At 39.2% G+C, this 24,653-nt stretch overlaps 2 protein-coding genes across 6 annotated transcripts in view; one reads left to right on the forward strand and one right to left on the reverse strand.

Annotated features, from left to right (window-relative positions):
• Window positions 1–22,800, forward strand: part of prrt4b (proline rich transmembrane protein 4b) — a 58,927-nt gene extending 36,127 nt beyond the window's left edge. Inside the window, exons 3-4 of the mRNA XM_049474271.1 lie at window positions 577–675; window positions 19,841–22,800. Coding sequence (XP_049330228.1) covers window positions 577–675; window positions 19,841–21,876 — 2,135 coding nt within the window. The 3' untranslated portion in view covers window positions 21,877–22,800. The remainder of the gene's footprint in view (window positions 1–576; window positions 676–19,840) is intronic.
• Window positions 22,801–23,982: 1,182 nt separating this feature from the next.
• Window positions 23,983–24,653, reverse strand: part of impdh1b (IMP (inosine 5'-monophosphate) dehydrogenase 1b) — a 39,536-nt gene continuing 38,865 nt past the window's right edge. For all 5 annotated transcript variants that reach the window (XM_007245014.4, XM_007245015.4, XM_022671646.2 and 2 more), the window contains one exon: window positions 23,983–24,514. In XM_007245014.4, the coding sequence (XP_007245076.3) occupies window positions 24,493–24,514 (22 nt within the window). In that variant the 3' untranslated portion in view covers window positions 23,983–24,492. The remainder of the gene's footprint in view (window positions 24,515–24,653) is intronic.

Genomic DNA, 24,653 nt, shown 5'->3' on the forward strand with positions numbered 1-24,653 from the left:
TAGTCTCAATGGTACACAATACTACTCCCAAATCCCATGATATTTGGCTTGTTAGTGTATGCTATCACCAAAGCAGTTTGGACCCACATTTTTGGGTTCTTTAAAATCAGATGTAACTGACAATGCTGAACAAAGCCACTTTGTTCAGTGAAACAAAACAAACAAATCCCCATCTCATGCCATCGCTCAGACTTCCTTCTTGCTCCAGTTGACTGATGGGCAGATGCCCTCCATAAATTTGGGATCATTTACAAACTCCTGTATTGTCAAAATGATGAAGATACAGCTACATAACAATGTCCAACTGTAGTGCAGAACACTGCTTACAAACACACACACATAAAGAGGACAAAAGAAGCAGTGAAAGTCATTAGGCTGTAGGAACGCTGTGGTGCCGTGGTCGGCTGGATCTCTCTGAGCGGATAGAAGAGATTTCCTTGACAGAACTGGGTTAGAAAACATCCTCCTCTCATCGGCCTTACAATCTTAAAAACTCTCCCGCATGTTACTGACATTAAAATCAATTGTCACAAAATGCAACGTTTTGAGGCAACGTGTCTTCTGTTTTCTCTACAGCTTTAAAGCCAGAAGCAACATCCGAGGAGTCCACTGACCCGACAGCAGCGGAAAGAGAGAAGAAAACATCAACCAGCATGACAACATCAAAGACTACAGGTGATTCAGCTTTCCTAATTCAATAAAATTACGTTTATTTCATTTACACATAATTACATTTAGTTTAAAGTAATAACAAAACCATATATTACCACAATGGAAATGGTTATTAGCTTGAATTAAATTAATGTTTGTTTTTCAAATCATTTTCAACCATTTGTTTTGATTGTCACACAGGGCAAACAAACCAGATGCTCATAAATGAAAAATTCTATTTGCTTTTGTTAACACAGAGCGGTTTTACAATATGCAAGCCTGTGACAGTGAAAGCACAGACATGGACAAAGAAAAAAATGGACCATGATAAAAAAAAAAAAACACTGGCCAAAAAACTGCAAACAAATCAAGGTCAAAAGCCAAAAAGAAACAAATGCACAAAAAACACGAATAAGGTTGTCAATGCTTAAAAAAATCACAGGTGAAGAGAACAGGTAAAGACAGATGTTGCAAATCAGTACTCAGGGGAAACCATCTCTGACTGGAAGTGGCAACATCTGTGTTAGAGCATTACTGTGTTGGAGCTCTATTAAGAAAATATTGCTGAATGTCAGAACCTTCATTAAAAACTGTGTGGGTGGGTATTAAGAAGAGATTTAATTAAAAAATCTAACTGTTGGTGAATAGGGCCCGTAGTGAATTATTTGAACTGGTGTGGATTTCTGCCTGATATGCAAAAATATGGTCTTCAATTTGAACATGGCAATAAATAAAGATAAAGTAAACCAGCAAATTAAAAAAATTAAAAATATGTGGTTCGTGTAGCATAGTGGATAACAACACACCTTTTCTGTATGAATCTAGGGTTTAAGTCCCCTGTGAAACATAATTCAGTTTTAGTTGCTCTGGGGGATTTAGGTACGGCCAAAATGGGCAGCCTCCCACTGAGGGATGTTGCTGCGGGCAGGTTTTGTCAACATCAGTGATATAATGTTCAGCAGGAAAGAAAAAACATCCAAAGCTTTACCAGTTTTAAAGTCCTTTATTGAACCAAAAAGAGTTATAGATGGAAAGACATTAGAAATAGATCTAGAGCATTCAGTGCTGACATGCTCCTTACCTCGCAAAACAGCCATTTCAAACAGTCAAATACACACAAAATTCTATTTAATAGTTCAAATTAATACAAAACAACAATGCTTAACAAAATATTTACTAAAAGTTTAATTCTTACTAACTAAAAACTAATCTTAAAACAACCCCAAGGCATCATGGAAGCACTTCTATGTATATAGTCCTATACCTTTGCTTTGTGTGCATTTTTTTATTTCTCCTTGCTATTTGGTAATTTGCTAACTTGCTAATAAGTAGGGCCTAACAAGTATAAAAACTAAACTTTGTACAGGAAGTTGTGCAAAAAACAATATCTTCTTATGGTAAAATCATCCCTGCCATGTGGGATCAAAAGGACCCTAATAGTCCAAAAAATTGTCAACTGACCCATGTTTCAGTCTGCACTTGCTGTAGAAACTTTTGACTGGGATTTCCGCCATCTTATTTTCAATCAGTTAAAGTGTAATGTTGCCATGTGATGTCGTGCGTTATTTCACGACTCTTGAGGCCTCCCAGAAAGGGAAGCCTGGGCTAGCTAAAATGAGCTCTAAAAACTTATCTAGTCATGGATCACTGCAAAAGTTCTAAGTTCAAAAGAAAGTAGGTAAAAACAGACGAGAACCTTAAGTTTAAAGAAAGGAGAAGGCGAATCGTTCCGAAGTTCTAAGTTGATTCTTTATTGTTCTTGAAGTCAGCCAGATTCAGTCAGGAGGATTCAGTCTTCTGATAATACAGAGGAATACACACACTTTTATACAGTATCTGGGTGAACAACGGTGGGGGCTTTTGGCACAAGTCAGACAAAACCAAGGTCGCCTCGACCAGCACCTCGCGCCTTGGTACAGACTGTACAGGCCTCAGAAAAAGGGTCAGACACCTGTTTTAACAGAACTTAGTGAACTCTAGACTTTTTATCCAAATATACTATTATAAAGGTAATATAGCATATATTGATCACCAATTTAGGGCCCACATTCCCCCCTTGCGTGGGATTTATCCCACGCATCAATTGTGGTGGGATTGGTTAAGTTATTTGCTGTTATCTAGTAAATAAAGATCATGTTTTGAACTAAGTTTTAACATTTTTAAGGTGCAGGTTCCGTGCTATTTATAAGTCCCAAGCCCATATCAAGCCATGCTGATCCGACATGATTTGCATACATAAATGCGAGCAAATATGACAGAGTAGTAGGAAATACATGATTATACATAGCATCTATAACACCAAAACAGATGAATAAATGATGGTGTAACTACAAAAGGTATGAAGACTCACACATGATATGGATCAACAAAATGGATTACATACATAGGATATATAAATTGATGAGTATATATGATTGGTATGTTACTAAATGATTATATATGTAAGTCAAATAATAATATATTGTCCATCAGGAGGGTCAGACAGGTCCTGAAAGAGTGTACACATCTTGAGTATTAAGATGGCCATTTGTTACAGGTTTTTATAAATTATTGTTACCCCACATTCCCCACCTCAATCGTAGAAATGGCGACTGCTCGAGCATAGTGTGGCACGTCAAACATGGCATCAGGCAATAGCAACCCAACCGGAGCCTATGATACAGCAGGGTACACCAGGAGCCAAGGTATAGGCAAGCCAGCCCCGAACTAAGTCAAGGTCAGGAAGCCCCCCCTGAGAACCAGATGCAATAACTGATCAGGCAGTCACAGGTCAATAGGTCGTACCTGAAACAGATTATCTCATAGGTCCCCTATGAGAGTCGTGTAAGCTAACCAAAACAATGCACACACCGTAGGCCCCACCGATGTAAGGGGCTCCTCTTCACTTGTATTGGGAATGTGGGCGTAGGAAAAAGTAGTCAATTTAAGCCAATTAAGCCTGTCAAAGTAGACAAGTGATCCAAAATAAGCCTGTCCCCCCTTTCGCACAATATACATATCCAACGTCAAAAATTTCACCAAACAGTGAAAGGCACTCGTAGAATACAATAAGCAAACTATAATGTCAAATAATGGAGCAATGGGACGAAAATGCAAAGGGTGCTTGATTAAATAGTCCACAGAGTTGGAGAAGAAATGCAAAGATCAAGAAACGAGTACAAAGTTCAAATCCAGAAAACAGGAAGTAGCAAAAAAAAAAAAAGGTAAAATGATGGTCTTCCGCCTTTTGTGACTTTACGCCACGTAGAAAGGCACGGTGCAGGTCAAGGGAGAGGTTACTGGCACTTCACCCTGACCCGTAGTCTCCAGGGAAAGGGTCGAAGGACATAAAATGACAAGTCAGTCCGACATTAGAAGAATAAGGAAACGTGAATCACAGCGCATTGGACAGTAAGACCAGAAATATTTTGCTTAACCAAAATTTTTAACACAAGGCACAACAAAACAAACATCAAAATCAAATAAAATACGAAAGAATCATACCCAATGTCATTAACATAGCGTTCTATTGACCAGAAAATAACCAGGAAAAACAAAGAAATTGAGCAGCCTGTGAGTTTTGTACATGGGCGTGTAAAATATATATAGATGAATTACAGAAGAATATGTAAAAACTTTGATGAGATTGTGTACAAAGTGCTGTTTTATATGAACTTACAGAGCATTAATGGGGGTTAACATTTAATTTCTTATAACTTACAATCAAAACCAGAAAAAGCTTATATGAAGTGACTGTCCCAATCACATTTCACAAAGTTAGATCTGTAATACAAAGAAACAAATTAAGTAATTTATTTATCAATCATGTATTGATAATCCACCCCTAACAAAAACATTTTGTCCCAAAAATGAATGTTATATGGTGCCATGCCAAATCAAATTTTTATTAATTAATTAAATATTATAATTATTTTTAAATGTGCAGTTGTCCTTTTAACTCATGTTTATAGCATATTATTCACAAATTAAATACTTGTATAACATTTGCTCATCTAACACAGGCGTAGTTCACTATAGTACACCGGAACATTCAGTTTCAGCACAAAATAGTCCAATAGTAGAGTCATATATCATAAACACATGAGTCTTCAGTGTGTGTTTTAAGTAGAAACCAAAATGTGTCACAATATTTACTAGCCCACTGTTTATAATTATACATCAACAGCTTTCAGATCCACCATCGTTAGGCATATTATCAATAATATTCATTCAACAAAAAAAAAAAAATGCAATGATTTACTAGAATTCCTGTATCTAAAGCGTAATCAATACAGTAAGTGGAGTAGCTAATGTATTCTATGTTGAGCATGATTCACATGTTATTCAACAATTTTGTGATTCTGCTGTAACCGAAAATGGTTTCAGTCATTTGCCAAACCAAGTTCATTTGTTAGCTGAATGCAGACAATACAGATTTTTGCATTCAGATTGTTGTGTGATGTGATCTGTCAGATGGTGTGACACCAGGTCTTATGGTGAGAGTTTCAGAATGAAAAAATAAGGATTTTGTAATTTATCATAACCTCATCAACGTGACAGATGAGGAATAGTACCAGCAAAGGTCACATCATGTATGGTACTCTTTTTAGAAGGTTTTCCATATTGAAAGAATTTGATTAAAGTCTTTCCATGTGTGAAAGAAGCAGGATAATTTGACTTGCATTATCACATTGAGATCCCTTTTAATTTAATCACAATAACATTCATGTCACATCACACAACAACTCCTAGTCACAGCTTCAGTAAGTATCTGGGTTGTCTGCTCCAGCTTTCTCAATTATTTGATAAACTGATGTTGGAATATCTACATACACCTGCTGGTGAGCAATCAATGCCAGTATATACTTCACAAAATATACCTTCCCAGCTTGACTGATCAAGATTCTGAATACAGTAATGGAGCAGTCATGTGTTGTGAATATATGGTCAGCTGTATTTGTTTCATAATACTTAGTAGGTTTGTTTTCCCTAAAAATAATAGCAGAAACATTAGGTGTAGTCTGCGTGCCTGTTGCACCTTGTAGATCATTAGGAATGGCTGTTGAGAGAGTAATGACAGCAGCTTGTGTGACAAACTCTGGGTCTTCTGTATTCATATAGTTATTTAAAATTCTTCCATGGTCTCTTTCATGTTATAGGTGTTTACTAACGTATATAACTATAGGTGTGATTGTTAAAGGCATTGTCCGCCTGCGTGTAGGTGCGCAGTGTGTAAGAGTGTTTTTCAGTGTGTGTTTGCAAGAGAGTATGTGAGAGTGTGTGTGTGTGGGTGAGAGCCTGTCTGCCCCTCTCTCGCCCCCGGTCTCTCCTTCCCTCTGCAAACTGAGGTTAACTGAATGCCTGTAAAAATGAATAGACTAAGAGACGCACATATTATTAGGCAGTAATGGCTTTGTTTGCAAACATAGACTAATATAAACATTCATTATTAATTTACGTACTATTAATTGTAACATACTTAATAACACTTTCACTTGTAAAACATATTGAGCAAGGGCCGAAACATTAAATCATATTCAATCTCAGTATAGTCATAATTCTTATATAATCACCCTAACAATATAAATTTGAAGCTCATAAGCATGTTTCCATAATTATTAGCATTCATTTTTAACACATTTTTATTGATAAGTAATACTGAACACTTCACTAGTATAATTATCAGTGACACTCACTGTTCTGTCCCTTTAGAGGTAGATCAGAGCTTATTTTTCAACACTCTTCGTTGATCAGCGTTTAACCGCAAACATCTCTGTCTCTCCAAAAGGCTCATTATCGGGAATATCTCAGTCTATGTCTCCTCAACCGTTATGACTCGGCTCAGGAGCTCATAAAAGTTATATTACCACTAATACAGTGTATTGGGGTCTATGGAATCAATAATATTTTATACTTATAATAACTGTTTTTGTCCCGTTATATTAGCTGTACTGCTCGGGCTCAAAGAAGCTCATAATGGTTTATAAACAAACATATAGTTTACAGACAAACAAACAAACAAACAAACATTTATGTTTATAGCGCTTTTTCTCTTGTGTCATATATCTATTTAATTCTTGAGTATTTTCTTGCTTTGTGCTTATAAATTTACATATATTAAGAGCTCTGTATATACTAAAAACATTCAAGATGGTAACCACAGCATATGCTTTTAAACAAAGACAGTGACAAACAAACACATAACATTTACCTTTCCCAGGTCTCTAGAGATCTCTGTCATTTATTTATCTCTCTCTCTCTCTCTGTCAACACTCAACACTCTATCAAAACTTCCTGTTAGGCTTTACGTTAACAGATACTATTCTAACAACTCTTCTCAGCACACGTCTGTGCTAATTAGTGTAGTTCATTCTATGCAGCAATATTGCACAGCAATAATGTACATATATCAAATTCAACCATTTCTAATAACATTTACATACATGCAATCACCTCTCTCCTGGGAATCAATCATCACAAACCCTTTCAACACTGACACACTCATACATGTGACAATAAGAATTTACACAAAATGATCATAGGTACCTCTATGTTGCACAGCCATCATTTTAATATTTTAACAAAAATGGAGATCTCAGACATTATTAAAGACAGACTTTAAACAGCCAACACAAAACATATACCCCGCTAGTCCTAGTTAGGATAGCTTCCCTCGCTTCTCCGTCAGTTACAGTGGCGTTCTGCACTAAGCGTTTTTCTCCGAGTGAAAAACAATCTCCGCTGTATACAGTCAGGATAGAGTGTTTCAACTTACGCTCATGGAACAGAGAAGCGGGCTTGGTTTCGTCCTTCTGTTAGACAGACAGGTGTCCAAGTCTTTTCCCCTTTTTTCTCTTACTCTTTTTAGGCCTTTTTAGCGCATGCTACTCTTCTCTGGCGTCGCTCTTATTATATTTCTCTTTGGCGCACGCTTCTCTCTCTAGCGTCGCTCTTATATATTTCTCTTTTTCTGTATTCTCTTTGTTATCAAGTCTAACATCGTGCTTTCGAGATCGCACCTTATGACGTGTCCCGTCTTTAACGCCCGGGAGATGAAACATACAACATACATTAGACAGACAGTTAACATACAATTATTTTATTGTAATTTACTTGAATTTAGGCGTCTAGACGCTAAGATGCCCATCAGGCATTTTTTTTCAATTTGGTCAATTGCTTTCAATTTATGATGCTATACACATATTTCTAAATATGTATATATCTTTCTTTAAATCACAGCCCTCGTCTGCTTGTTATACAATTACAATTACTATTACAATTACAAATATAATTAAATTACAAATGCACTTAGTGGTTATATTGTCCTTTAATTTTCTTTTAACCTCTAAGGCAATGACATCTTTGTGACCAAGAAAACACAAAATTTCCCTTTCAGTAATTAAATTGAAAAAGGTTTTTATGCTCACCTTTCCTTCAGCACTGAAGTGGATTGTCTGTTCTTCGCCACAGGATGTCACAGCTGTTTGTCTCTAATCGTTACTGCGTATGGGTTCTTTTCGAGCCCCGCGGACGGGCGCCAGAATGTCGTGCGTTATTTCACGACTCTTGAGGCCTCCCAGAAAGGGAAGCCTGGGCTAGCTAAAATGAGCTCTAAAAACTTATCTAGTCATGCATCACTGCAAAAGTTCTAAGTTCAAAAGAAAGTAGGTAAAAACAGACGAGAACCTTAAGTTTAAAGAAAGGAGAAGGCGAATCGTTCCGAAGTTCTAAGTTGATTCTTTATTGTTCTTGAAGTCAGCCAGATTCAGTCAGGAGGATTCAGTCTTCTGATAATACAGAGGAATACACACACTTTTATACAGTATCTGGGTGAACAACGGTGGGGGCTTTTGGCACAAGTCAGACAAAACCAAGGTCGCCTCGACCAGCACCTCGCGCCTTGGTACAGACTGTACAGGCCTCAGAAAAAGGGTCAGACACCTGTTTTAACAGAACTTAGTGAACTCTAGACTTTTTATCCAAATATACTATTATAAAGGTAATATAGCATATATTGATCACCAATTTAGGGCCCACAGTGACCACTAGAGTGTGTCTCAATGTGAGGCCAAAGGGTCAACGTTTTAAAACATTAAGTGTGATGGTGCAGAGAAGCAGAAGTGTAATGTTCCCCATATGAGGACGCAGGGTCTCAAGAGCATAATATATTCATGTTCTCATGTGGGACAATTAACCTTGTCAGAGTGGGCCCATAATTCTTGTTTATGAGCTAGACATGCTACTGTCTGAGAAGGTCTGTGAGGCAGACAAGACAGGGAGAAGGAAGCAGGTAGTTTGCTTTACAACTGGAATGCAGTGGTGGGGGAATGGGGTAAAGAGATATAGGGACCTGTTTTAGCAATCTATAGCACACCGGTCAATTGCGTAAATCGGCAGCAAAATTTAGGTCATGTTTATGGTATCGTCAGGGCCCAAAAATATGCCTTGCACGGCTGGAAAATCACAAAAGGCATGAACTAGAGCAAGGCCAATTGTGCTCTCTCAGGGCTCAGATGGCTGATGGCAAGCTACATGACCAGGATTCGAACCAGCAATCTCCTGATCATAGTGGCTTTTTCAAAGCACTGTATATGGAATACTTAAAAATATGTTAGTGACTGTGTAGCCTTAAAAACTTTGCTCTTTAATAATCTTACTGCATATTTTCCAGTGTTCATTAAAGTTTGTGCAACCTTGCAGGATTCAAAATGAAAAGGTATCAGTGAGCAGAGCTCACAGCCTCATTATCAAAATCAGTAACACACTGTAAGGCTGAACAGATGCCAAATTAAACTAAATATAATATTAAAAAAAACATAATAACAGGTGTGTTCTGTTCTTCTCCCATCTGTGAAAGATAAATATCAGTTTTCTCCCCCTCTACCTGTAATCTATCTGTACGATATGGCTGACTGAATCCAATCTCACTGCTTCCTGCTCAACTGTAATTGCTTCCAAAGGGAGCAGAAGCAAATTGTTGGTGTGGGTATCGCTTTGCACATCTTGGGTATCTTAAGCAAGGAGCAAAACGTTACTCCAAGCACCAAGCTGCAGGAATCGGCCCAGAGCTCTGAACATGCAGAGAGGAGGATGTTGTTCTGAAACGCCTCCTCCTGAGAAGCTCCTCAGACCCAGTTAGTCTATAGTGACACCTAACCCACTTTCTCACTCCCGCATTCTGTGGGCTAACCTCGATTCCATTTATAGGCGGACAAATGTGCTTCATGGACGCTGCATGTAGGCTTAGTGAATAAGTGTGTGTTTACTTTAAAATATTTGGTAAATATACACTTACCGGCCACTTTATTAGGTACATTTGTCCAGCTACACATTAATGTAAATATCCAATCAGACAATTACATGTAGACATGGCCAAGATGATCTGCTGCAGTTTAAACCGAGCATCAGAATGGGAAAGAAAGGTGATTTAAGTAACTTTGAACGTGGCATGATTGTTGGTGCCAGACGGGCCGGTCTGAGTATTTAAAAAACTGAGGATCTACTAGGATTTTCACACACAACCATCTCTAGGGTTTACAGAGAATGATCAGAAAAAGAGAAAATGCCTTGTTGATGCCAGAAGTCAGAGGAGAATGACCAGACTGGTTCAAGCTGATAGAATGGCAACAGTAACTCAAATAACCACTTGTTACAACCGAGGTCTGCAGAAGAGCATCTCTGAACGCACAACATGTCCAACCTTGAGGCGAATGAGCTACAGCAGCAGAAGAACCACACCGGGTGCCACTCCTGTCAGCTAAGAACAGAAAACTGAGGCTACAGTTCAAACAGACTCATCAAAATTGGACAATAGAAGATTGGAAAAACGTTACCTGGTCTGATGAGTCTCGATTTCTGCTGCGACATTCGGATGGTTGGGTCAGAATTTGGCATCAACAACATGAAAGTATGGATCCATCCTGCCTTGTATCAACAGCTGGTTCAGGCTGGTAGTGACAGTAAAATGGTGTGGGAGATATTTTCCTGCACACTTTGGGCCCATTAGTACCAATTGAGCATCGTGTCAACGCCACAGCCTACCTGATGATTGTTGCTGACCATGTCCATCCCTTTATGACCAGAGTGTACCATCTTCTGATGGCTACTTCTCTGAGGAATGTTTCCAGTACCTTGTTGAATCGATGCCACAAAGGATTAAGGCAATTCTGAAGGCAAAAGGGGGCCCACTCTGTACTAGCAAGAGTTTATACCCAAAGACTGTTTTAGACTAGTGTTCACTTGACCTTGCTACCCCAGCTGCCTTAAGTTGGTTTTGTATTAGATGCTCTAGCTGTCTTCCTCAATGGATCCTATAAACAGAGCACACTCCCCCTCAATATTTATGAGGCTGTCACACTGTCCACTCATCCATTATGGAGAGGAGGAAATTGAAAGTGAAGTGGCATAGACAAAAACTAAACGAGCCTTCGGCTGGCGGGGGGCCGCAGCAGTCGACGCCTCAACAAGGAGAGAATGCTGTCAATATCACATCAGCGAGGCTCAACCACTGCGCTCATCTCTCTGTGAACCACTGATTAGCTGATAGAAATGGTTTAGTTCATTTCAAACAATGTTCTAAAGAGTAATGGATACTGGTGAGAGTTTATTTAAATACAATTAAAAATATTAAAGCCCCTGTCAAAGCAGATATCAATTTAACCTCCTTGGACTCGACAGGATCTTTGTTTTACGCTAATCAGTTGCCAATTAGCCCAAATAGCAAAGAGAAATAAAAACGCAAGCCATGCAAAGAGGTTAAAGTTGTCTCTCTGTAATGTATGTCTGCAACCAGTTAGATACACATCGGGATAGACCAGCCAAGTTAACTTGCCAATTATTTACATTTCTGTTATTAGTAGTGTCAAAGCCCACACTCACATCTAGCACATCTAGCACGACCTTGTTTACAATATTTCCACTTTTTACACAAGTTAAAATAAATAGGTCTATGGGCTATACAAAACACGTTCATGAAGCTCCTTGCACTCCCACTCTCCGATAAAAAGATCTCACCAGTTCTGTTCTTGTCAGTTTCAGTCCCTTTCAGAATGAGCCATTTAAGGGCTCTGTCACTTTTATGCAAATAAGCTGTCCCTGCCAATGTATCTATATGCTAAGCAATGAATAAATCACAAAAAAACAATAAGCTAGTTCATGCTTAACTGTGATAGAAGCATAAAAGTTATTAGTTGAAAATACTTACATCTTCCTCATCTTACAGTAGGTACAGATCCCTTAGTCAGACAAAGTCTGCTGACTAATTCTGATGTGTACTGTCTGAGTTTCATTAAAGACTTATTCAAAAGTAACATATGGCAGTTGTTGGCTACATCTACATAATGGAGTGTCTGAACACTAAACTAAACTTTACTGGTGTCAAACCCAGACTCTAAGATTTCAGTACAGTAACTCCAAACAGAACACCATGATGCCAATAGCAGCCCTCATATGAAAAGTCAGCTATCACTGTGGCAGTTCAAAACATGTTATGGAAAAGTGGAAAATCACTTTGTGTTTAGGTAATATGTCATGTAATTCAATGCCTTGTAAATCCCACTTTTCAAATAAAGTCAAAATAAATGCAGCAATGTACCATTAGGTAATGGTTTGGCTCTTGTGCTGTGCTAACAGGAGGCAGGAGTCTGTAAAGACACTTTGGGCAACACTGCTTCCAATAGGACCCTAATCTCAACTTCCAATCCAAAATCCCAGGCTTTATTCCAGACTCTGTGTTGCCTGGGCAAACAGCAACACCATAACATGAGACCAGCTCTGTCATTTTGGGGAATAGACAGTGAGTTTCCAATGCAGCACGATCATTTTCTTCTTCATACCCCTTCAACTTTGTCACATTTTGTTACCTTACAACCACAAATTTAAATGTATTTTGTTGATATTTTAAGCACATACTTGTGAAGTGATAAACTGTCAACAGTGATCATTGTGAACGAAAATGATACCCGGTTTTCCAAATTTGAATCAAACAGAAATCTGAAAAGTGTGACATGCAAAAGTATTCAGCCCCCTTTACTCTAAAAACCCCATAAAACATAAAATCCAGTGCAATTGATTGCCTTTAGAAGTTACTTAATTAGTTAACAGAGTTCAGCTGTGTGTAATTTAGTCTCAGTATAAATACAGCTGTTCTGTGAAGGCCACATTGTTTTTTAGAGAACACTGGTGAACAAACAGCATCATAAAGACCAAGGAACTCACTGTTCTATACATTATCCAAAAATGGAAAAAAGTATTCTGCAACTGCAAACCTACCATAACATGGCTGCCTATCCTAACTGACAGTTTGAGCAAGGAGAGTACGGCCTATGGTCACTCTGGAGGAGCTGCAGAAATCTGAGCTTGGTTGGGAGAATCTGTCCTGTAATTGCAGTGTAAGGTGGCTCTTCTAAGTATTGATATTGGGGGGGGTGAATACATTTGCATGCCATACTTTTCAGATTTTTGTAATTACACTTTTAAAACTATATATATAATTTTATATATGTGGATTTCATAGGAGCAGGCTACAGACCAATAATACTCCCTTCTGAACTGCGGAAGAGCGGTTAGCAGGTAATGCTAATGCTACTCCAGCCCTGGTGCTGGACAACTGAACTGAAACTTCAGTCGGTTTTTGGGAAAAGTAAAGGATTTTAAGTGCACCTTATAGCGCAAAAAATATGGTAGGTGTTCCACCTTGCTGATGTAAAGTTAAAGACAGAAGCTCATCTCATCTGTTGCTGCAGTTTGTGTTGGTCTAGTCTGGCATCAGTGCTCACAGGACGCTGTCCACAGGACACTGTTGGATGGATACGTCTATTTGATTGACTATTCTCCGTCCAGCAGTACAACACACACTGAGAATGACTCACCACCCAAAGAACTCCTGCTCTCTGGTGGTCCTGAGAGCCATTGAGGAACAGGATTAAAGGAGGAGAGTAGAGTACACAGAGAAACAGAAGGGCTAAGGTCTGAAGGTCTGTAATTATATATTATATAGAACCACAAAAAGCTAATAAGCTGCACAGTTAGTGCAGAAACAATGAGGTGGTCAATCTTTTTAACACACCCTTAAATATCCACAAAAAAAAGGATTCACAACAAAAAATATATGTGGACCCACCCAGGGCAACACTGCCAACAATGGTGCCTATGTATACACTGCAGGGAAAAGCCCACAGACCCTCCTGTGGATAAGTGGAGACATTCCCCCACTCATTTCCTGTCCACTCCCCAACTACGTCCTGTCCACGGCGGCTCTCTAGAATCATCTAACAATAATGTTGGCGGGAAAGAAAACACGGCTCAACCCTGATAGGAGCTCATGTGACATTTGGCTGCCACTCATGTGATACACAGCCGCTTTGATTGGTGTCCCAGGGCATGATGTCCTCATCCCTGTTTCGTGATAGATAAACTGCTGGTGGACCGGACCACACTGGATGTAACTGGCACCCATATTCAAATAATTATCAGGGCAGTAAGGTTTGATTGATTGTTAGGCTGAACCGTTGGCTCGTGTCCAGGCGCTGGTCATGTTTTTTCCACATCACTGAGGCTGAAGGCCAACAGTGAATAAAAGCAAACAAGGAGAACAGCATTAAAGACCTCTCCCTCTTATCAGAGCCCTCCTGCCTTCACACCACCCACTTCTGGTCACTGCCTTGCTCGGCAATCTCTGTCCACACCGAGGACTGATGTGGTGCTTTGGGCTTAATTACTTCCAGGCAGTTTAGTCCATCATAGAGTTCAAAGCATGCACACAGTAATTATTCATCACTAAAACTGCAAAACAAGGCAGCTTCTTCCTACAATAGACTAATATGATGAGATAATCAAATTTGATTTTGCTTCGTAATCAGATAAGAAACGAAACAAATATCTACATATTTTTTCATCATAGTCTGTTGTCTTCCGATTTCATGTACAATTTTTTTTTCCTTATCAGACCAATAATACAAGGAGGTCAAATAATACAACTAATCATTACATCAATCAAATCACCTACAAATAATAATGCTGCAGCTGCACCAGAGGACTGACTTTATGGCGTCTCATTTGTGATCATTATTAAAAAATATTGCAAGCCATCAAAACACATATCAAAGTACCTTGCAGATGAAAAAGTTCCTTTAACCCTTTGAGACTCTGCATCCTAATACGAGACGGTCACATTTCTGCTTCTTTGCACCATGATACATATATTTTCTAAACTAATCTTAAAATTCTAATCAAATTTTTTATATTTAAAACTAGTTTATTTACTGACTATAGAAAGCTAAAAAAAAAACATTTTTTAACATTATTTTATTAACATGGAAAACTGATTAAAGTTTGATGTGTTATGTAAACGCTTTTTTTTTTATTATTGTTTTGGGATAGTTTTCCCAAACGGGGCATAAGTCTAGTCTTGGACTATGCAGCATTCTGATTGGTGATTTTCTACTGAAAAGAAAACATTTCATAAACTAAGCTTAATCACTGCTTATGAATCTGCCCTTACAGTACTATGAATGGAGATTCTCCACTGATATGTAGTGAGATATGTAGTGGTGTTGGAAACTGGGAAGTACCATTTGTACTTGATTGCAAGTGTACTATTATGTGTAGTTCATAGCTGGGGTGTGTACCACTTGAAAACAAGATGACCACTGCCAGCAGAGATGCATATGCACCTCGTTCATAGGCGAAATTTACACTGCTGTCTCATTAAGGAATTTCTATATATATATATATATAACAAAAGCTATATATAAATATATATTAAGGTTAGTCAATCCAATAAAAAATCAAAAACTTTGAAAGCATCCACAAGCACAGTCGCAAAGAACATCAAAAATGTTGGAATGAAACTGGCTCTCATCAGGACCACCTCAGGAAAGGAAGACCCAAGATTTTTTTTTTTTTATCACTTACCTGTTTTTTAAATTATTTATACTTTTTTTAATAGTATAACAAACACATGTTCTTTGCACATAATAAAAGATAACGAGTGAATATTAAAAAAATAATAATAATAAAAAAAAAGTTTTTATGCATCATATAATTAAAATCAATATGGATTCAAAGTACGAGATTGGCAGGGATGGTGCAAGAGGTAGGTGATGCAAGAGGTATGAATATTAAGCAATGTAGACAGTCCAGCATTATGACCGTGTGCCGTAGTGGATCCACATCTCCAGTAGTAGGTTAGTCTGAATGGAGTGAAGTATCTATTAGTTTGCTATCTGTTATATATTACTTTCTGATAAGCACCAAATCGATTAGATTGTTTTCAATTAATTTATTTTTAATTAATTTTGTGATCTCACAAAAACCTGTTAAAATTTTTCCCAGTTCAGCCTATAGCAATGAAACTTCCTCATACTGACAAAAACTTCATAAGTATTTTTTTATGAATGAGGCTCAGTACAGGACATTAGCATACATTTACTTTTTTGAGGCATGGTAACAAAAACTAAACTTATAAGTGAATAAAATAAAAATAGGGCTGGACAATGGCCATGTACAAATAAACTGTGGACCTTGGGTGAAAAACAAGGTCCTTTAAAGAATGAACAGCCTTGAAGTTCTTTAGACACACCTACAGACTATGTTTACTACAGCATGCAGTCCTCCAGCTGATGAGATCTGCAGATCTGAACCTATATTTAAAGTTTCTAACTTGCATCCCATGTGCATTCTGAGGTGGGAGTGTTATGGTGTCCTTGATTAAAGAAAAGCCACTGTTTGGTCGGATTTGGAGGCACGTCTGCGGTGCGGCACGCACTCACAAACCAGCCCATGCGCATGAGCACAAGTGTGTGTACACACTAGCCATTAATCACCACCGCGAAACGATCCGGCTTGATTATCCCTACTCTGCCCTCTGAGCACGGAGCAAGATTTTCTCCATTCAGCAAACCCACAATGCATTCTAATGGATGCAGCTTTTCACCACTGACCAGGCGCATAGCTTATTTTATTTTTGGGGAAAGTGGTGGTCATCAGCAAGAGAGGCCAAAGCCATTGCAAAAATAACAAACCCACCTCTGGGAGGGTTGCTTTAAAAAAAAAAAAAAAAAAAAAAAAAAGGACAGGGTGAGACACCATAAACAAAGCAACGCGTTTGGCTCTGGGTGGAGCAGGAAGTGGCTTGCTAATGATGCAAGGGTTAAAAAAAAAAAAAAAAAAAAAAAACATAAAACTGAGACTGGGTCTCAGCAGAACACAATACGTCCAGACATGATGTATTCAGCATTCATTACTCGAGGGAACAGTACAGTTTGTCCTGTCTGAAGAAGTCCAACACTGGGGTCTTCAATCATTCAGTGGTATGACCAGGGTTTCTATACAGTTCCTCTCTATGAAGGTGAAGTTCTTCTACATGGTTTGTTGTAAAAGGGCAAAAATTTACAAGTTGGTCATAATATACAACTAATAATTGTTCTAAGTTCATTGATTACCCAATATTCATGCATTAGTCATCTGTTCATAAAGCATTACATAAGGTGGAGTCATCATAAATGGGCCACTTTTTTCAAATAAGCTCTAAACGACACCTAATGGTATTTTTATAAATTAAAATGGGTCTCATAAACAATTAAATAAACAATTTGCTTGCTTTGCCACAATATGTAGGTAAAATGGGACAGCGAAATTTCTGATGTAACTCTTTAACCTCAACTCCAAAAAACATCAGTCACTGTGAAAAATGGAAATACAGTGGTATGAAAAAGTTTGGGTACCCCTAGTAATTTTCATGATTTTTCTTAACAAATCATAAATTTTTCAGATCAGCAATTTGAGTTAATATATAATGTAGCAGATGAACACAGTAATATGAAAAAGGTAAAATTAACTTTATAGGATTTTGAAGAAAACAGAAATTGTGCAGTAATTCATTAAACAAAATAAGCCACTGGAAATGTGAATAAAGAGAATGCAATGATTGGCAAATTGCTTATACTATTTGCAGTAAAACATTAAATGAAAAAAGTAACATTAATTCAGTTAGAACTTAATGGAAGCAACACATCTCAAAAAAAAAATGTTGGAAAAAAAAGCTGGAAAATCGGTGGTCCTAATAAAAACAGCAAAAGTATTTATACCCCTTAAATTTTTTTTCATATTTTGTTACCTTACATTACCTTACAATATTGAGATTTTAAGTGAGAGACAAAAAAAAGTAGCACATATTAAACAGTTTTTTCAAATTTGAATCAAATTAAAATCTGAAAAGTGTGGCATGCAAAAGTATTCAATATGTTTAGGTCATTGTCTTGCTGGAAGAACTGCCCCATATTTATCCCCTTTCATCCCTCAGCCCTACCACTTATGGAGAAATCTTAGGGCTACATGACCCAAAAGTGACCAAAGAAACCCACAAATTTGAGTATTTTCCTTGATAGAAATTATAATAACCACTATATTACCTATATCACTATAGTTTCATGTAAATTTTAATGTTTTATTTACATTTTTTTAATTGCTAGTCATTTGCTTTCCCATTCCACCTTAAATGGCGCAACAGATGGCAGTGGATGTAGCATTTAAGGTGGAACTGAAAAATAGCATAAAACAAAAGCTAGAATTAATGAATGGACAATAGTAAATAATTGCTGCACCACCTAACCCCTTTCTTAAGACATATAATGCCCTAAAATTAACGAGCTAACCAGCAGCTAGGTTGCTGAACTTTAGTACTCCACTGCTGTATATCTGTATTGGTTGTGTGAAGGTTCGTCCCAATTCTTAAGGGGGTGGATTTCACCCTTTCTCCTTATAACTTTGTTTCAAGGGGAAGGTTTCACTCAAAGATACTCCAAAACAAGGGGTAGAGGTACAAGAAAGAAATGGGATTGGACCTAAATATTTATCTAATTTATCTATATGTTCAGAGTGCAAACTTGAGTGGATCTTCTGAATTGCTTCATACAGCAAATGTTAGCTTGGGCGGCTAACGTTTAGTAAAAACTGCCTGACTGCTCCAGAGTGACATATTTTAAGAACTGTCGCATTCAGCTGAAAGCATTCGTGAGCCATAATATATTCAGCACTCCTCAGCAACTGAGCCAAGCCACCAAATCCAAAATTACAACTTCTTCCCACACCATTCTGTCACACGAGCGATACGATCACTGTTACGTTTAAATGGAAAGAGCAGATGTTGTGTCTCCTGTGCTGTAAGTGCCTGCCTAAGTGCTTGTGGTGTGTAAAGCCTGGCTCACTTTACCCTCTGTTCACGCTGCTGTCCCATATTTCAGTATAAAGCAGCCCTGTGAAAGCTTTTGCTTTTAACACTGAATTAGCACATTAGGTAAAATATTCTATTTTGAGCCTGTGGACTGTGAGCACCTCAGTATTGTTTTGGGGTTTTTTTAGCACATTTTCATGTGAACCATTGCCTCAACACTGCCATCTAGAGGTTATTCTGGGTGACTGAACAGGTTACTGATAATGATACACCAAGAGTCAGCAGCATGTACCTCAAATACCACAAGGTTTTTTGGTAAATTAGTATTTTACCAGTGGTGGACTCTTTTTAAAGGGAATGGCTGGAGACTGTTTAAAGGAAAGGCCTAAAAAAAAAAGAAGGGTGGCACCATCTAGGGGCACATTAAATCCTGAAGGTGGTGTGGCTAAAACTGAAAACATAAATGGATGGAATAAATGGAAGTGTTCAGTATGAATATACTTTACCTTGTTTTTTTTACTATCAAACAAAATGTATCTTATTTTCTGTACTGGAAAGGGCACCCATTGGGACACTGCCTAGTTCTTCACCCTTTGAGACACTGTCCTTTATTACTGAAAGAACAGAAGTAAACCCAATATATGGGCACTCATTAAGATACATTACCAATGTTTTGTGATCTAGAAGGCATTTCATAATTTGTGGCAACAAAGGCATCAAATAGAGAATTGTCTCATTTTGCCACTATAGAGGGATTTTTTAAAAATTAATAATGGGGGGGGGGATATCGCCCTTGAGTCTATGAAGGTATTTTATTGTGGAACTTTTTTGTGGTATTTGGGTAGCAATTTTTCTAGACTGTAATACATACACTATATGCTAACTGCTGACACTGGTTCATATCTTAAAATTACAACTTTTAATTAAAACAATTGTCACTTTCTAAAATTACAAATATTAAACAAAAACTATGACAAACATCCAGTATGTTTACATGATTGACCCAAAGTTCTATTTTTATTTATTTTTCTGTTCCAGATATGCCCACCACAGCGTCAGAGGACTGGCTGGAAGATATGACCCAAGAGTCTGCTCTCCCAGACTGCAACGCAGAACGTTCTGGAATCTGCAGTTCCAATGGCACTTGGGCCCCCACCTACCCCAATGACAAAAGCAGCAGCAACAACAACAACAACAGCAGCGAAGCCACCAGCTCCACAAACCATTCACAGACCCCAGTCCTGCCTCCATCACTGCCCATGCTTGTACCGCTATATTCTGACTGGAACAGTGCTATGGCAGCCTGGGGTTTGGCATGGGATGCACATGTTTATGGACTGGGCACTGTGTTCTGTCTGATTTCTCTAGCCTCCGCCCTTAACCTTCTCTGTCTGCCCTTGTGCTGCCCGTCAGGATGTGGCTACTTTGCTCTGGTCAGCCTTTTCCTGCTGGCTGCAGGCTGCACCAGAGCTTTCGCCCTGCTGTACGATGCCTACGGACACCAGGACCGCATGCCATCCACGGAGGCGTCGTTGCTGTTGTACGAGGCCCCGTTCCCTTGCATGACCGCAGCCTTTGGCTTGGTCTTCCTCCTTCTGTCGATGCGCTCCCGCATGCAGCTTTCCTACTCTGCCTTCCAGAGGCCCTGCTTCCTAGCCTGTCTGGTTCTGTTGCACTTCGCTGCTGCTTTCGGTCCAGTCACATTACTGCGAGTTGACCAGCAGGGGGCACCACTCTGCCTCTTCCTCTCCCTGATCTCCAGAGGTGCTTTTGTGGCTCTAGCTACTTTCTTATCTGTTGCTTACTTTGTGTTCTACTGCTATGTACGTGCCGACTCCAAGCATATTTACCACCTGAACAACACCTCTCCGACGCCGGCCGAACGCTACAATCGCTGCCCTTTTGCAGAGAGCCAAGACTGGGACCGAGCTGCGGTTGCAGTATTCCTTTCTGCCATCTTTTCTCTGGTCTGTGCCGGCCTCCAGCTCTATGCCATGCTGCATGCCCTGGGTGTTGCTGGGGGGGCAGAGGTATTCCAACCCTGGCCTTGGTGGACCTTCCAGTTTAGTTGCAGAGTTTGCGAGGCCGTCGTTTGCCTCACACTGGCGTTGGTGGTGTCCCAACCGGTTTACTGCTCAGAGCACCTCCCGCAACCTGGCAATTGCTGGATGGAAATCTTAGCTGCAAAGTCCCCCATCATTCCTGGAAGCTACCAGTGGACCCTTACGCAGCAGGAGAAGCTGGCTATCTGCGATCCAATCGGACATGGTGAGACAGAATGTCTACCCCTTTACACACTGGTGGATGACCGAATGGGCAGCCTTAATGGACTGGATCTCTTGTACCACAGTAACCGTGCTCTCGCCTACAGAGACTTGGACCTGGATCTACCTGAAACCCTGCCAAACACTGGAGCTCCATCTGTGGGTTCCTCCTTCACCAGCGACTCAACAGCAGATCTGCGGCCTCCGTCACCTATCAACCTGCGCCGCAGCATTGACGAAGCACTGTTCAGCGAAGCACTTTTCCCAATGAGCCTCTTCAGCCCCATGAGGCCCTTTACTTCCAGCAACCACTCCTTGGAGGGCAGGGACACAGGTTCTAGCAGTGGGCAAACTCTCAAAGACACTCATCCGTCTGACCCAGGCTTGTACCGAACCTCCTCCTGTGTGGAGATGTTACCCCAAGCCCCTCTCCCAGTTCCAGCCCAGCAGGAAGCGTCCTTCATTCCCTCCCCTTCTCCCTCACCGACATCCTCCTGCTGTTCATCTCCAGAGCACTGGAGAGGCAGCTCTAGCTCTTGCTCCCTCTACAGGCCATCCATAGCTGGCTCCTCTCTGGTGCTTTGTTCTAGTCCAGAAGGACACAACCCTCCTCCACCTTCTACAATCAGTGGAAGCTCTGGACACACTGCCCCCAACACTGCCCTACAGGGGTCCGGCCAGCAAAGACATTACAGAACTCAAAATTTAGAACAGCAAAATGAACTTGATCAGTCTGTGCAAGAAGAGTTTATCAGTGTGTGCAGACAGATAGATGCTCTCAGCATCTGCAGTGAGACTATCGACCTGTAGAATAAGCACTCCAGTAGAGCACACATGCAGAAAATAAATAAATGTATGACAGTAATGGACTGGATGAATAACAGTGAGCAAGTATATGAGCAAGTTGTTTGACGATTATCTGTTACCAAGGTGCTATAGCTGATCTTGCTTGTTCCAGATTGTGGCCTGAAAGCAATGGTTGTCCAGTGAGATGAAAATGTGCCAAATGTTTGATATGTAAGATTTATCTATAACGATGAGCGACTTTTTTGGGACGATTCCATTCTGAATAACAAGTGCCACCAGCTGCCAAAAGCTACGAAGACGTAGACAAAGTTTTGTAGAATATTTCTCAAGGTTATTGGTCAAGAACATTTGTAAAGCTTTTATGGATTTTCTCAAGAACTTTAAAAGTGGAATTTGTACAAGGTTTGTACAATACCTGACTCTTTGTCGATATGGATACTACTGTGAGTGAAATAAGACTACTGACTACCATACTGTACTACATGTAACTCCAACTGTTAGCACTACAGAGGTTAGATATTAAAAAATATTTAACAAATACATTTATTCAGTATCTTTAGAGTTGGCCTTCGCTTGTACAGCTTCACCATATTATTCTGAGGCAGATTCCTGTGACCAAATTTGGTGTGGGTGGAGCTTTGCAGGTTTAAAGGGGAATAAAACTTGCCCTGTATCTTCAGGAGACTCTATACTCTCTATACTGCCAGTGAAGCACCCTCTACTGGTGGCTTTAGTTAATATCTCATTTAAGCTTTTTTTGTTTTCTCTGTAGCATCAAGTTGGCTCTGGATATGAGTGACTGCCATTCATCTCTCTCATTTAAAATGTTTAATATGAACTACAGTTAAGTTAATTATTTATCTGTGGAGTCTCAGGCCATCATTTCCATGCAGTTTAAAATAAAGACAAATAACTTTTTGTTCGTTTGCGCATTGCAGATTTTGTATTTTTTCCTCTATTTGCATGCAAAAAAAGAAAAAAAAAAACAACTAAGATTTTGTTCATTATTAAATGTTTCATTTTATTTCATAAACAATGGCATAAGCAACCTCAGTTGGGTACACTGTAGTAAACAAATTTGACTTCAGATGTAAGGGCTAACCATGGTCAAAGAGACTAACGCGCAACATCCAGATAACGCAAGGAGGCAGATTTTACAGTACTTGTATCACTGTTAACTGGCGGGTGGCTAAATACGTCAGATAGTGATTTACACTGACATTTTTAACGGTAGTCTACAAAGACCGAAAGCCAGATAAACCAAATGTACACTGTAAATTACACATATTACACTTGTCAAACATTATCTGAATCACATCGTTCAAACTGATAGAAATTGTGATGCTGTACAGAGCAAGCGGATCGAAGGAGCGGCGCTTTTTTTGGAACAAGCCTTCAGGTTTGAGCTTTCTTCTTCACTTCCCTGCTTCAAGGCATATCACAGGTTTTACCAACTGTGACTGATGATCATACAAAGCAGGAGAACACATAATAATCTATGTCTGGGGCCCTGATTGCTCATGAGTGCTGACACTAATTTTGGTAAAGGGTTAGAGAAGATCTCAAGAAAAAAAAAAAATGTAAATGCAAATGCACTTGGCAGTACGCAACTCGTAAAAAGAGAAGTATAAATATAGCCATGTTATGGCTTAAAAAACAGCATGCATATCAAAAGCCTTCTTGCAAGCTTAGCACCCAGAGTCGCACTTGCAATCTGTACAAAACCGTTCATCGATTTCATTCGTTTTTAGTTTTCATTAGAATTCCAGTCTAGACTGACAAGTACTTAGAGTAACTGACCTCACTGCTTCTTACCATTTCCATCCTTTGGTCCAATTTATGGTGAAGTGAAATGCTATGGAATAACAGCATCAGGTAATAATAGCCTTGGTTAAAACTGGGTGAGATCTAGCAGATCCACAATAAATGGCAAGCTGATTGGAAGGAAAAAAAAACTGCTCTTAAGATGATTCTTTACACGGTAGTAATTGTGTCACACTACTAGTATACTATTATAAGGGGCTTTTAACAGTCACAAGCAATGGATCCTAAAAAGCAACATACCTCTCATTCATAGATTCATTAAAAAGTAACATTTTTTAAAGTAACAAAAAAAAAAAAAAGGTTGGCTTGATAGTTTTACCGCATTTTTTTTTCTTTTTGGGAAGTCTTTGCACAAGGACTGATGGGTGGGATGTTGGTTAGAAGAAGAAAAAGGTGTTAGTTTCAGATTTGCTGACAGAAGCAGGGTCCACACAGGGGTACAAGGAGACAGAATAACATCACTGCTGAGGCAGGAGAGTCGCACAGATTGCGCATCACACAGATGAAGGTTGAGGACATGCTGCGCCAGGCTTTTTTTTGGTAAACCCTGATACTCCATGAGTGCAAATGTTGTGTGTTTGTTGCTGTTTTTTTTTTCTTTCTTTCTTTCTTTTTAGTAGAACCAGCTGTGTTAACGCTACCTCTCTCTCCACCATTCTTTCTCATCTCTCTCTAACTGAGGGACAGTGCAGGACGGCAGGGCAGAGTTGGCTGGCAAAAAGGATGTTAGTTTGGGGTTGTCAGTTGGGTCAGAACTGTTTGGTCACTTTGCTTGTCCATGCTTGTAGCTCTCCTTCAGTAAAGCCGCTTCTCATAACTATAAAAAACACACACAAAAACAACAGTGTGCTTGATCAAACATTGCATACAGCTGAATTATTATTCATAGACATTTTTGCTACAATTAAAAAAAAAAGGTTTGAGGACAGAGCTGAAAATAAATAAATAATATAATT

The sequence above is a fragment of the Astyanax mexicanus genome, chromosome 2 (genome assembly GCF_023375975.1).
Source record: "Astyanax mexicanus isolate ESR-SI-001 chromosome 2, AstMex3_surface, whole genome shotgun sequence".
Taxonomy (NCBI): Eukaryota; Metazoa; Chordata; class Actinopteri; order Characiformes; family Acestrorhamphidae; genus Astyanax; species Astyanax mexicanus.